This window comes from Symphalangus syndactylus, chromosome 8 (genome assembly GCF_028878055.3).
Source record: "Symphalangus syndactylus isolate Jambi chromosome 8, NHGRI_mSymSyn1-v2.1_pri, whole genome shotgun sequence".
NCBI classification, from domain to species: Eukaryota; Metazoa; Chordata; class Mammalia; order Primates; family Hylobatidae; genus Symphalangus; species Symphalangus syndactylus.
Genome location: NC_072430.2, coordinates 25,416,859 through 25,432,170, shown reverse-complemented (window position 1 = coordinate 25,432,170; position 15,312 = coordinate 25,416,859). Strand labels below are relative to the sequence as shown.

The 15,312-nt window shown below is 39.6% G+C and overlaps 1 protein-coding gene and 2 pseudogenes across 1 annotated transcript in view; all 3 read right to left on the bottom strand.

The window, feature by feature from the left end:
• Positions 1-15,312, bottom strand: part of CATSPERB (cation channel sperm associated auxiliary subunit beta) — a 209,974-nt gene that overhangs the window by 13,378 nt on the left and 181,284 nt on the right. Inside the window, exon 23 of the mRNA XM_055288401.2 lies at positions 14,349-14,459. Coding sequence (XP_055144376.1) covers positions 14,349-14,459 — 111 coding nt within the window. The remainder of the gene's footprint in view (positions 1-14,348; positions 14,460-15,312) is intronic.
• LOC129487529 (DNA-directed RNA polymerase III subunit RPC7-like) lies at positions 8,084-9,629 on the bottom strand (annotated as a pseudogene).
• Positions 10,443-11,363, bottom strand: LOC129487528 (homeobox protein NANOG-like; annotated as a pseudogene).

The following is a 15,312-nucleotide window of genomic DNA, read 5'->3' as shown; positions in this document are numbered from 1 at the left end:
ATCCTGACTACGAAATAGAAAAGAAAAACCCATTTTATGGGGAGAAATTCAAGCCAGTTGCAGAAATTTGCAAGTAGCAAGGAGCCTACTGTTAATCTTTAAGACTATGGGGAAAATGTCTCCAGACCATGTCAGAGACCTTCATGGCAGCCCCTCCCATCACAGGCCCAGAGGCCCAGGAGGAAAAATTGGTTTTGTGGGCTGGGCACAGGGTCCCCATGCTGTGTGTAGCCTAGGGACTTGGTGCCCTGTGTCCCAGCTGCTCCAGCCATGGCTGAAAGGGGCCAACGTACAGTTCAGGCTGTGGCTTCAGAGGGTGGAAGTCCCAAGCCTTGGCAGCTTCCACATGGTGTTGAGCCTGTGGGTGCACAGAAGTCAAGAATTGAGGTTTGGGAACCTCTGCCTAGATTTCAGATGTATAGAAACACCTGGATGCCCAGGCAAAAGTTTTCTGCAAGGGTGGGGCCCTCATGGAGAACCTCTGCTAGGGCAGTGCAGAAGGGAAATGTGGGGTGGGAGCTCCCACACAGAGTCCCCACCAGGGCACTGCCTAGTGGAGCTGTGAGAAGAGGGCCACTGTCCTCCAGACCCCAGAATGGTAAATCCACTGACAGCTTGCACCGGATGCCTGGAAAAGCTGCAGACACTCAACATCAGCCCATGAAAGCAGCCAGGAGGGATGCTGTATCTTGCAAAGCCACAGGGGTGGAGCTGCTCAAAACCATGAGAACCCACCTGTTTCATCAGCATGACCTGGAGTCAAAGGAGATCATTTTAGAGTTTTAAAATTTGACTGCCCTGCTGGATTTTGGACTTGCATGGGTCCTATAACCCCTTGGTTTTAGCAAATTTCTCCCATTTGGAATAGCTATATTTACCCAATACCTGTAACCCTATTGTATCTAGGAAGTAACTAGCTTGTTTTTGATTTTACAGGCTCATAGGTGGAAGGGACTTGCCTTGTCTCACATGAGACTTTGTAATGTGGACTTTTGGGTTGATGCTGAAATGAGTTAAGACTTTAGGGGACTGTTGGGAAGGGATGATTGGTTTTAAAATGTGAGGACATGAGATCTGGAGGGGCCAGGGACAGAATGATATGGTTTGGCTGTGTTCCCATTCAAATCTCAACTTGAATTGCATCTCCCAGAATTCCCACATGTTGTGGGAGGGACCCAGTTGGAAGTCATTGAATCACGGGGGCTGGTTTTTCCCATGCTATTCTTGTGATAGTGAATAAGTCTCACAAGATCTGATGGGTTTATCAAGAGTTTCCACTTTTGCTTTCTCCTCATTTTCTCTTGCTGCTGCCATGTAAGAACTGCCTTTTGAACTCTGCCATGATTCTGAGGCCTCCCCAGCCATGTGGAACTGTAAGTCCAATTAAACCTCTTTCTTTTGTAAATTGCCCAGTCTTGGGTATGTCTTTATCAGCAGTGTGAAAATGGACTAATACAATGGGGAGGTCCCAAAAGCTCATTTTTAGCAGGTTGTGAAGTCTCATGTCTTGTGAAGAGAAAATAGAGGGGAGGAAGGGAGAAAAAAACAACAATAAAAAATACAACAGTCCTGGAAAAATCAATATAGGCCACATTACTCTGAAGTCCATATACTAGTAGGCAGGTATGAAAGTGGCTTATGTATATAAATAGGTTGTAGTTATTTTCTCCTGAAGTTTAAGTTGTCTGGCTTCAGTTTGCAGGGTTTTAAGAAAGCACAGCTTAGTTTTCAGTGACTCCAAATAAAGAAAAATGGGGATAAAAAAGAAGGAAAAAAATTAAAAACATTATTTTGAAGACTTGTAGTCAAGAAAAATTAGAATTCAGCCCAAACTATAGAAAATAATAAAAATTGAAAAAAATATTAGGCAAGACTAGGATCTAACAACAGGTCTACTGTAGTTTTGAAACATAATTTTTCTCTCCCCAGTTTCCCATTTTTACTAAAGACAAATCATGGTATGACTGGTATGCCTTATTATACTTGGCCTAATATTCGTACACAGTGTAGCAAGAATAATTATTTTTTACATAGGCTTTTAAATTGACTTTGATGAACTTTGTTCTATAGGAGGAATCTCAGATAAGGTTTATTTATTTGTTTTTAATTTATTTTTAATTTTTTTTAGTAGAGACAGGGTTTTACCATGTTAGCCAGGATGGTCTCAATCTCCTGACCTCGTGGTCTGCCCATCTTGGTCTCCCAAGGTGCTGGGATTACAGGTGTGAGCCACCGCACCCAGCCCAGATAAAACTTTTTTAAAGCCGAGCCCAACCATGGATTTGTGCCATCAAATATCTATGAATTGTGTGAATTTCCTCTCCTCTTGAGGATCCAAGATAAACCTGGGGCTTCTGTGCCTGTCAGAAAGTGACATTCTTTACTAAGCACAGGTCAGAAACCCTGTACAGGGACTGTGTACACAAAATATGAGGCCAGTTTTCCAAGGGCTTTATTGGCTCCATAAGTCAAGTTTGCTTCCTTAAAGAAAAGCACATCATTCCAGTCAAAGCCTTGGTAAAATAAGCAATTCCTCCAGTTGTGTCCTCTTGCAAAAGAAAACAGATTCTTACTGCCCTTATGCAAATAACTATATTGCTATAAATTAAGAATAGTCACAAATAGTTTCCAAATTTTAGAGAAATCAGGTAGAGGGAAACAAATAGGTTCCAAATTTTGTTTACAGGGTTATACTTTACTCAATTATTAAAAGCTGTAAATAGCTTAAAATAATTGTTTTCTTAACTCTGAAAAACAAAACAAAGTATCAGCAACATTTAAGCAAAAAGTCAAAAAGATTACTTTCGTTTTCTATTGGTTCAGTTAATTCAGTTAACTCCTATTCTGTTTGATAGTCATGAACATTTCAGCTCTCCATGAGAGTTCTGAAAGTTCCTTTATTCCAATGTCACAATTTCCAAAGTTATCAGAAAACCTGCATTTAAGTGCACCTGTTAGAGTCCTATAGCTAATTATAAATCCACCCCCTCTTTTTTTTTGAGACAGAGTCTTACTCTGTCACCCGGGCTGGAGTGCAGTGGCTCAATCTTGGCTCACTACAAGCTCCGCCTCCTGGATTCACGCCATTCTCCTGCCTCAGCCTCCTGAGTAGCTGGGACTACAGGCGCCTGCTACCACGCCCGGCTAATTGTTTGCATTTTTAGTAGAGATGGGGTTTCACCTTGTTAGCCAGGATGGTCTCTATCTCCTGACCTTGTGATCTGCCCACCTCGGCCTCCCAAAGTGCTGGGATTACAGGCGTGAACCACCACGCCTGGCCTATAAATCCACCTTTTAAAGAGCATTTAAAACAAGGCAAAACAAGACAATTGTCTGTGGATGAAAAAAAGTTTTAAGGTAGCCATAGTTAAAAGACACAATTGACAAGGAAATTTGTTACCTCTGTGGCACAAGATAATTTTAACATAACAATTATGATTATTACTGATAATGTACACTAAGTTATATCAGAATTACAGGAATTTCCTATAAATTTGTAACAAAATTAGATATGTATACAAATATGAAATGGTGTCCATTTCATATTTGACAATGCTTCCTGTATAATTTTTATACCAAAATAAGCCAAGTTATGTCATTTTTGGACTTAAGGAACCTAATGTCTTAAAGGACTAATTAGGTTAGAAAAAGACATAATTTTTTTTTTTTTGAGATGGAGTCTCGCACTGTCGCCCAGGCTGGAGTGCAGTGACACCATCTCGGCTCACTGCAAGCTCTGCCTCCTGGGTTCATGCCATTCTCCTGCCTCAGCCTCCTGAGTAGCTGGGACTACAGGCACCTGCCACCACACCCAGCTAATTTTTTTTTTTTTGTATTTTTAGTAGAGATGGGGTTTCACCGTGTTAGCCAGGATGGTCTCGATCTCCTGACCTTGTGATCTGCCCGCCTCAGCCTCCCAAAGTGCTGGGATTACAGGCGTGAACCACAGCACCTGGCCAAAAAGATATAATTTATAATTTGATTTTGGAAAGTTTGTCAAATATAAAAGCTTTAAAACACTTGATATTACAAAATAGGATTACAGGTCATTGTAAAGTCATTTATTTAACCAAAGTGATAATTCCAGCATTCCAAAAAAAGTGAAAACCTTCATTATTTGAGTTGAGACTTAATTTTCTAAACAAGAAACCCTAATAAAAACAGCATGAAGCCAATTACATTTGTTTTTCAAAATTTTGTAAACAGTCTATAAAATTTAATCTTGATTATAAAATATAACTTCCATAAGCCTTTTATAACCTTTATTAAGAAGTTCTTTAATGATTCAAGAAAACCTTGTTAATCTGACATAGGGGTCCATATACTTGGTTTTGCATCAGTGTGCCTTTGACATTAATAATTAATTTATAGAGAAACTGAACTTATTTTATCTTTCAAAATTGGCCCTTACAATCTTATGTGCCCACCTCTTCCACGATAGTCCCTGGGCCTTGAGGAGTTGAATGGCTTTAATTTCTTGCCCGGTGTCTCAGGAATGCAGTTTGTTTTAATTGGCATCTTCTATGGTGCCTGAAGATGAGGCTTTAATTGCTGTCAGTGTTTAAGATTTAGCAGGACTTGGTGTCCTTTTTAGACCCAGGAGTTAAAGCCCTGTAACTCAATGTTACAAGGACTTTAAAAACACATACAGGAAGATAAATGGATGCAATAACATTAAAAAATTTTTTATCTCAGTTTTTTTCCCTAAGCAAACCAAAATTTAATAATAATATGACAACTTGATTATATAAAAGTTTTTGTTTTTTTTAAATATATAAATCCTCTTATTGTGACTTACACTGACTATTGATGACATGGCCAGACTTTCTGATTTGTTCTGAAATTCCCTCCTTTTTAAACAACCAGTTATTTTATTTTAGGACTAAATTTACCACAGAAAATTCTTTCTTATATAAAATTATTTCTCTTTAAGCTTTTTTACCTAAAAAAAACCTCTTTATTTTTATAACTTTCTTTACATCTTTTTTTATTTCTGGCTCCTTTTACCTTGTTTTATATATAACCTTTAAGCTTTGAATTAGACAAAACTTGTTCACTTTTTTTTTAAAGGACACATTTTTCTTTCTTTAGCAAGAATGTTTTTCTACAATATATATTTATTGGAAAATACTCAAATAATGAGATATCTATTATTTAATTTAAGATAACTTTATATTCTAAATTATGAGCAGTTTGTCTACAAGTATTTATCCCATTACATTTACCTAATTGTTTTAATTATTTACCTAGATTATTTATGAAAACTGTGATAGTCATGATTTAAAGTTATGAAACTGCCATTGCAAAATTATAACTGAGACAGTCAGAAAAGATTTGACTGGCCGGGCGCGGTGGCTCACGCTGTAGTCCCAGCACTTTGGGAGGCCGAGGCGGGCGGATCACGAAGTCAGGAGATTGAGACCATCCTGGCTAACATGGTGAAACCCCATCTCTACTAAAAATGCAAATTAGCTGGGTGTGGTGGCGGCCGCCTGTAGTCCCAGCTACTTGGGAGGCTGAGGCAGGAGAATGGCATGAACCTAGGAGGCGGAGCTTGCAGTGAGCTGAGATTGTGCCACTGCACTCCAGCCTGGGTGACAGAGCAAAAAAAAAAAAAAAGAAAGTTTATTTTTATTTTGCCAAGGTTGAGGATGTGCCCGTGACACTGCCTCAGGAAGTCCTGACAACATGTGCCCAAGGTGGTCAGGGCAAAGCTTGGTTTTATACGTTTAGGGAGACATGAGACGTCAATCAATATATGTAAGAAGTACAGTGGTTCAGTCTGGAAGGGGAGGACAACTTGAAGCAAAGGCGCGAAGACTTAAGTGCGGAGGGAGCTTCCAGGTCACAGAAAGGTGATACACAAATGGTTACATTCTTTTGAGTTTCTGATTAGCCTTTCCAAAGGAGGCAAATCAGATATGAATCTATCTCAGTGAGCAAAGGAATGATTTTGAATAGAAAAGGAGGCAGGTTTGCCCTAAGCAGTTCCCAGCTTGAGTTTTCCTTAGTGATATTGGGGGCCCAAGATATTTTCCTTTGACACCACTGAATGGATATAGCACATTTTGTTTATCCATTCATCAGTTAATGGGCATCTGATTGTTTCCACTTTCTGGTTGCTATGAATAATGCTGCTATGAAGTTTTTGTCTGAACATATGTTTTCAGTTCTTTTGGATATATCTAGGAGTGAAATGGCTGGGTCATACAGTAATTCTATGTTTAACTTTTTGAAGAAGCACCAAACTGATATCCATAACAGCTGCACCATTTTGCATTCCTGCCAGCAATGCATGAGAGTTCCAGATTCTCCACATTCTCGCCAACAATTATTTTCATAAAAAAACAATTATTATAGCTATTCTAATGACTGTGAAGGGATATCTCAAGTGATTTTGATTTCTGTATCTCTAATGACTAAGACGTTGAGTATCTTTTCACGGGCTTGTTGGCTGTTTATGTATTTTCTGTATTAGTCCATCCTCATACTGCTATAAAGAAATACCTGAGACTGGGTGATTTATAAAGAAAAGAGGTTTGGGTTTGTTTGTTTGTTTTTGTTCTGTGAGAATTTAATGTGTAAACATACAGAAAAGTAAGCATTATAGCAACCAAACAGTTTCGTTCACGATAGCAATTTTAAAGACACTTCAACAAATACTTTTATGTAAGAGGCTAATTCTGCAAAATAACATTCACTTTCCTATGGAATAATTTCACAGTCTCAGATTTTAAGCCAGAAAAATGAGATTCATGCTGGTAAAGCAACCTGAAAATCCTGCATGTTCTCACAAATAGTATACTTTAACATGGTAAAAAGATCTTCCAAAGGGAGGAAAGAAGGCTCTTAAAGGGGATGGCTGGTGCCTCCCAGAGTAAATCCTTGCCCCAAGGGGCTGCCCTGCTATCTGCAAGACTAAAATGGTCATGACAAATTCAAAGCTAAAAAAAGAAATAACCTCTACCTTCAGTGTATTTGCCTGGTTCAAGTGGTTATCTGCAGATTTATGATAAGTCGGTAAACAGAACAATATTGATAAGATTTCTGAGAACTAAATGGTATTTGGCTCTGGTACTAAGGAGTTGAGAGAATACAACACCTATGTTAATTATCAACTGCAAATGACAACTTTATGTGAAGTTTCTATTCTAAGGCTTACTTTATTCATGTATTCCATTTAGAATCTTAAAATTTTTTGATACTTCCTTTAAACAAGAAGTAATTCACAAATGATTAACATAGCACTAAACTAATAAAATAGGTCCTCACACCCATCTTGAATTATTAAAGAAAGTATTGCCATTGAAAGTGATCTTTTTCCTGAGAAAGTCATGTTGCAAAATGGCACAAGACAATACACATTTTCTCTAATTTTCCGCAGGAATACAAGATAGGAAAATCAGATTACAATATATTTTGTGAGGAAAACATGTTTCTTAAAATAGTGTTTTCAGTTACTCTCCAAACCACATATTTTTAGCGGGTGAGAGCCAAATGTAAATTAAGAAGTGATCTTTATGGCAAGAGAATGAATACATATGGTAAATTTTGGTTGGTGTTTACACAATTTTTGTAGGAAATTGTTTACGAGTGGAGAAACTGAGGCGCGGAAACACCCAAGCTCAGGTTCAAGGTTGAGTTTAATAGTACAGGTAGGAATAGAATCTAGGGATCTGATTCTCACATTAGAGGATAATAATATCTTCCTAAAGGGGAAAAATAAATTTTTTTGGTAGATCACATTGATAAATCATTTTTGAAATATATAATATGAATTTCCTTGAAGATCTTTGGCATTTGTGAGAGTATTTGTAGGCTGAGGTTTTTAGGTATTTTTTTCCCCAAAAATATATAAAGTTAGGGGCGCTAGCTTTAAAGTTGAACAACAAAAAAATTAATCTTAATTTCAAAATGACCTGAGTTCATTTTGCATTTTTATATAAATCAATTGTACAGCTTGAGTACATAAAAGGCCACCACACTTCACTTCATAGAGTTCACACATATGCATTCTACAGTGATATTTATATGACCAGAACTTATTTCACACTTAAAGTATAGAATTAAACAAAATGTCTTAGTCAAATTTTTCATAAGCCCAACTACTTGAAGATGTCAAAGTTATTACAGTGGGATGATTAATTCATATATCATACAGTATTAGGTTAGTCCCAAATTCAAGTATTTATAATATTCACCCCATGTGAAAGTTTCTTTGTACTGGCTAAACTGTGAGCTGTGAAATTTATATTGCTTAGTTTGGTATTTTTCTCTATGTGTATGTTTTCCATCACAAAACCTCTACCTCACAATTCTGTACTTGTAAGAGCTCAGGTAGGTTTACGTAGTCATAATGCAGTAGTCTAGAACATACCATGTAAAAATAAAAATAAAATTATTTTCAAGTTTCTTTGTTTTTAAAGTGCTCCATGTGCTGTATTATATCAACTTTCAGGTTCTAGAAATCCAGTATGACTAGCAATAGTCTTACAAAAGGTCAGCAGTTAAGCAAGAATGTATGTATACATAGATTAAGAGAACAAAAATTATTTAGGCACATTCATATTCAAATAATATAAAAAAATCCACAAGAGTACATAAGAGAGATGGCAGAAGTGTTTAGAAGGAATGTCAGAGTGTCAGGGACTAATTCGTAAGGTAACTGGATGTAAACTCAAAGTGGTTTTGAATATTTTGGTAACAAATATTTGTACAAAAACAAATAAACAAAAATAAATACTTATTCCTTATCGGAAATAAAATACAAAACAAATCTGTCCAAATGTTCAGAAGCTGCATCATAAAAACATTTTTTGAAAAATTTCATGCCTAATAGGTTGCTTCATCCATGCTGTCATCACTGTCTGCACCAAAATCATCTCCATCTTCAAAGTATGAATTAATGTAGTCATTTCCCTCTTCTTGCTCTTCTTCATCATATCCCTCCTGTTCTGCAGCACCATTGTCATCATCATCATCATCATCACCTTCTTTACTTTTCTCTTTGCTTCCTTCTTTCTCTTCATTTTCCTCATCTGATTTTTCATCATCACCTCTCTTTTCCAATTCCTCAATTTTTTTCAACACATCCGCAGTATTAGTGAGTGATGTGCCTTTGCCTGTGTCTTTTGCCTTTTTGGGTTTTGGGCCTGCTTTTTTACATTTATTTCTTGGCATCATCTCTCTTGGAAGTCTTCTCCAATCTGGTATCCATTCTTCCTTGTATACCTTCGTGTATCTTTTACTATACCTTTCAATATCTTGTCTTTCTTCATGAAGGTGTTTCAATAAAATAAGGCATTCTTTTCATTGTTTCTCTCAACTCCTGTTTCAAAGCCAGCATATATTATTCACCTTCTCCTGTTTTCAGTGGCACCGGTTTATAATCTGTATCAGGAAATAGTGGGGGTGGTTTAAACACTACATCAGGTAACTTTTTACCTTTGCTAAATCCAACAGCCTCAATATTAAAGGTATAAGCAGCATGTCCTCTTCCTTTATTCCCAGCCATCAGAACAAGTTATACCAGATGAGTGGGCAAATTCTGCTCCCTAAGTCTCGAAGTGTGGGCAAAACTCTGCAGCTGAAATGCCGGCTGGCAAGGAAGGGGTGCAGGCAGAGGACCCCACCGCTCTAGAGCCTGAGATGTGCGCACTGCCCTCAGAAAAGAGGTTTAATTGGCTCACAGTTCCACAGGCTGCACAGGAAGCATGGCAGCATCAGCTTCTGGGGACGCCTCAGGGAACTTACAGTCATGGCAGAAGGCAAAAGGGAGTGAGGCAGGAAGAGAGGGAGGAGGAGCAGGAGGTAGAGAGAGAAGGGGGAGTTGCTACAGACTTTTAAACACCAGATCTCGTGAGAACTCTATCACGAGAACAGCACTAGTGGCATGGTGCTAAACCATTCATGAGAGACTGCCCCCATCATACATGAGGCCCCACCTCTAACATTAGGGATTACAATTCAACATGAGATTTGGTGGGGACACAGATCCAAACCATATCACCTTCTGTGGAGAAATGTCTATTCAAGAACTTCATCTATTTCTCTCTCTCTCTCTCTCTCTCTCTCTCTCTCTGTCTCTCTCATGGAGTCTCACTCTGTCACCCAGGCTGGACTGCAATGGTGCAATCTCAGCTCACTGCAATCTCCACTTCCTGAGCTCCAGTGATTCTCCAGCCTCAGCCTCCTGAGTAGCTGGGACTACAGGCACGCGCCTGTCTTTTCTCCAGGAAGATCCAATAGGAAAAAAGAAAGAAATCTCTCTGATTAGACTCCAACCATACCCTACCCTCCATCAAATTGACTGGATAGGCATAATGGAAACCAGAACATGTGGTTTCCAAACAAGAAAAATCCTATGAGGGATGGGAGAAAGGGAGAGGAAGGATTCAGCCAGTGCCGAGACTGAAATTGATTAATGTCAACTGCACTCATCTTCACACATCTTCAGGTTGCATGTTCGTGGAGTAGTTTAGGAATAAATCCATGGCTTGTGGAGTATTCAAATACCTAGTGGTCTGCTGTATTACATTATGGCTTTCCCCAGCAGCTTCCAAGGCAGCCTCCAAGTCACTGGCAGGAGAATTTGGCTGGAACTGCATGCAGGACTGCAGAGATTCCTCTCCACAGTTATAGAAGGGACTGTTCCAGGCCTGATTGTTCCAGGACTGGGTGCACCAGGTCTGAGTGTTCCAGGAGTGGTTGCTCCAGGACTGGATGTTCTGGGTCTGGTTGCTCCAGGTTGAATTGTTCCAGGTGTGGTTGCTCCACATTGGAAAGTTCCCAGTCGTGTTCACCAGGCATCCCCAGTGGTAGGAAGAGTAGACGCTGGGGTAGGTAGGTGCTGAGGCCTTCTGAGTCACACCATTGCTATTCTTTGGCCAGTTCTTTTCCTGCCACCTCTTAGATTTCATTCTCTGGTTCTGGAACCAGGTCTTAACCTGTTTGTAGCTAAGGTTCAGGATGTTGGAAAGTTCTTGCATCTGCTGGAGGCTGAAGTATTTCTGTCTCTGAAATGTATCATTGAGTACAAATAGCTGTGTGGAAGAAGAGAACACAGTTCTGGTCTTCTGTTTCTTGAATGGGACCTTGTCTTCCTTTTTTCTGGCACTCTTCTCTGCAGAAGTGGATTGTTTGCCTTTGGGAGGGGTGGAAGAATCAGGACTGTCCTAAATAAGCAGATCCATGGAGGAAGGAAGAAGAGAGACAGTCTCCATGTGAGGCATCTCAGCAGAAGACATTTGCAAGGATGGATAGTTTTCTTCAGGCCCACAAATCACAGATGTAAGTGAAGAATCTTTACAGACGGATGCTTTGGAGCAAGGCAGGCTTTGTGAACAAGCTGGATCCACACTCATGTTATTATTGGGGAAGAGGAGGAAAAGATTTAAGAGCCGGACCAGAAAAAAAGGTTAAGGTGGCTTTAAGACTTTTTTCTGGAAGATCTTAGAGAAATATGACCTCCAGAAGCGAAAGTATCAAGAAATTGGGATGAAGTGAGTCGCCGCCACAGTAACCATCATGTTACTTTCTTGCTTAAAACCCTAGATGGCTCTTGATTTCTCTTAGGATAAAATTTGAAATCATTTCCACGGCCGAGGAGATCCTGTAGCATTAGGGCCTACTGTCCCCAAACTCTCTTGCTGGCTCATTACGTTCCAGGCTGAATGGTCTTTAAGTTTGTCAGAGGCACTAAGCCTTTCCCCATTGCCACCCTTTGTATCTGGTGTTGCCTCAGCCTGGAATGCTGTTTGACTCCCTTTCCCCTCCTCTCTGTTACCACTCTCTCCTCCTCTGTTTGGTTAACCCCTACCCATCTTTCAGTCTTGACTCAGAAGCATTTCCTCTGGGATGTCTTTCCTGACTCACTCACACTGTTTTGTGTCTGATCTACTACTGGCCTATCTTAAACTCTTTAAAATACAGATTTCGGCTGGGTGCTGTGGCTCACGCCTGTAATCCCAGCACTTTGGGAGGCTGAAGCGGGCGGATCACTTGAGGTCAGGAGTTTGAGACCAGCCTGGCCAACATGGTGAAACCCTGTCTCTACTAAAAATACAAAAATTAGCCGGGTGTGGTGGTGGGTGCCTGTAATCTCAGCTGCTTGGGAGGCTGAGGCAGGAGAATCGCTTGAACCCAGGATGTGGAGGTTGCAGTGAGCCAAGATTACGCCACTGCACTCCAGCCTGGGTGACAGAGCAAGACTCCGTCTCAAACAATCAAACGAATAAAATGCAGATTTCAGGACGGTACCTCATAGTTTCTGATGCAGTAGCTATGAGATTCAGAAAGATGCATTGTAGAAATATTTTTGGGGTGGGTGCAGTGGCTCATGCCTATAATCCCAGCACTTTGAGAAGCCGAGGCGAATGGATCACATGAGGTCAGGAGTTTGAGACCAGCCTGGTCAACCTGGCAAAACCCTGTCTCTACCAAAAATGCAAACATTGGCTGTGTGTGGTGGTGCACACCTGTAATCCCAGCTACTCAGGGGCCTGAGGCAGGAGAATCGCTTGAACCCAGGAGGCGGAGGTTGTAGTGAGCTGAGATCACGCCACTGCACTCCAGCCTGGGTGACAGAGCGAGACTCCGTCTCAAAACTAAACAAAACAAAAAATATTTTCGAATAATTCTGGTTCAGGATATGCAGGGCTGTACTGTTCAGAAGCCCTGCACTCGATGACGCTATTTAATTTGTATGTCTTTTTGCTTAAGACATACAAATTCTCACCTATTAGAGTCCATGAAGCTACCATGCTTATCTTGTGCATTGCTGTATCTTCAGAAAATGTCTGGATAGTGCCTGATAACACTGGAAATGCTGAAATTAACACTTGTTGGATGCATAAAAGATGGGGTAGTAATCATTAGGTGTACATACATTCCCTGTTTAACTCACAAGAAAATCCTGGGGAAAAAGCCTGGGAAATCAAGGATTTCCATGTAAATATAGTAAAGTCATATTTCAGTAGAGGAGGTGGTTCTAGTGACACATCAAGGTTTGTCTTTGGGAGAAACTGGACGTGGAGAACTCAGTATCATAGTTAATCATTGCCTAGAGCAGAGCTTCTTAACCTGAAACCCAAGATTTCACAAGAAGTCTGTTCACTTCCTAATTGTGTGTGTGTGTGTGTGTGTGGTGTGGGGGTGAATGTGTATTAGTATGTTTCACAATTTTAAAGCATTCTCTAAGTCTGTCACTGTTCTGGGCACTGGGGCTATAGTAGAGAAGAAATAGATAAAAACCTCTGCCTTATGAGCTTACCTTCTCATGGGGTCAGAAAGACAAGAAATAAAATAAGTGAGTAAAATAGGTAAAACCGTAGTAAGCGATATGGAGAAAAATAAGGCAGGGAAGGAGGGAAGACAGTGGAGATGGGGGCTATGATTCTAAATAGAGTGGTCAGAGAAGGGCTTACTATGATGGTGACTTTAGGAAAAGCACCTGAAGAGTCAGCCATGGAGTATCAGGCAGAAGAGCATTCCACACAGAGGGATTTTCTGCAACTGTGAAGGCCATGGGGTGGAAATATGCCCAGCATATTGGAGAAACAGCTAAGAGGCCAGCATGGCTAGAGCAGATCAAGCTGGGAAAATCAGGTCGGACGTAATGCCAAGGCCAAAGTCCAAGGAGGACTTTATAAACCATTGCAAGAATTTGGTTTTCACTGTGAATGAGATCGGAAGACAGTGGAGAGTTTTGAGCTAAAGAAACACCAATTTTATGTATTTGTGTACGTGCACGAATGTGTGTAAAAATGAATATGACTGTCTGTGCATGTGTATGGGCAGGTGGGTGCATTTTTCTGGAGAGATTCCACAGGCATCCATGTGGTCTCCTTGAGAAGCTGCCTCACGCTGCACTTTTCCTCTGAACCTAATGGCTCCTCCCTTGTCTCCCTCCCTCCTCCCTCCACCTTTAGAGAGGCAGGGTGCTGCTGGGAGTTGGTTATTTTCTAGGCAGAATCTTAGCAGGAGTTTAAATGTGCCTGCATTGGAGCAGGCAGTTTTCTTCCCTCTTGGACATCATTCCGTTCACAGAGCTGAAGAGCTGGGGGCTCCTTTCATTTGAGAAAAGATGCTCTCACCCCATCAATTAAATCCAAATGGGAACCAGGGAGAGTCAACGGGGAAAGAGTCCATTTAGACTTCTTGGCTCCAAAACTGTATTCAGGAATAGCTGTAAGAGGAGGGGCTAAAGTAGAAGGAGGAGGAACAGAGTAGTAATCATGATAATAACAGCTGCACCTTCTCATTTAACACTCATAGCTATATATATAATTTTACTGAATGATTTCCTGAATTCAAATAAGTGCTAGTTTATTTGTAAAAAAGTTATTTACCTTTGACATGTGAAACAGGTTTCTTGGTATGGGTTTGCTAGGATCTGCATGATAAAAATTATCTGTGAGTGGAATAGCAATTCCCATATTAGATGGAGGCCTGTAGTTTATCTGCAAGTGATTAAACAAAGAAAATGTATAATTCATTATTATGAAGTCTTTAATTTATAGATCTTGATTTTCTAGAAAACCAATCAAGGCAAAAATTCAATTTTTAGCTACAGGTATTAAAGTAAATTTATCTCCCCCAACTTTTCTACCCCTCATTTTCTGGAATTTCAACAATTTTAACCAATGGTAATATAACTTGTAAATAAGTGAAAAAACTGCCATAAAGTCAATGCAATAAAGTTTAAACACTTTATCAAAGAGTCTTAGTGATGTATCATAGTTAGTAAATAATTCTTCAAGTTTGGTTATTTGCTTTTTGTCACAAAGAAAATTATAAGTAATAAGTCAGTTGACAAAGAGCAACATTTTATATTTTAAAAGAGTCACAAATTCTGACAAGGCAAAAGTTAAAATTATTACATTGAAATGGGTAGATATATAGTTGACCCTTGAACAACACAGGGGTTAGGGGTGCAGACCTCCTGCACGGTCAAAAATTCACATATAACTTTTGACTACCCCAAAACTTAACCATTAATAGCCTGCTGTTGACCGGAAGCCTTATTGGTAATATAAAGTTGATTAATATATATTTTGTATGTAATATGTATTATATACTGTATTCTTACAATAAAGTGAGCTAGAGAAAAAATGAAAATGCATTTATAGTACTATTCTGTATTTATGGATACTGTAACTTTACATCATCTGTTTACAAGGTGAATTGTCTGTCTGAAATCCAGGGAAACCGCAGCTGAAGAACCTCAATCTACAGTGTGCTTCAAGAAATTCACCTTTTTTTTTTTTTTTTGTAATGTCATGACTTTTCTCTGCCTCTTGGGAGTACTTCCAG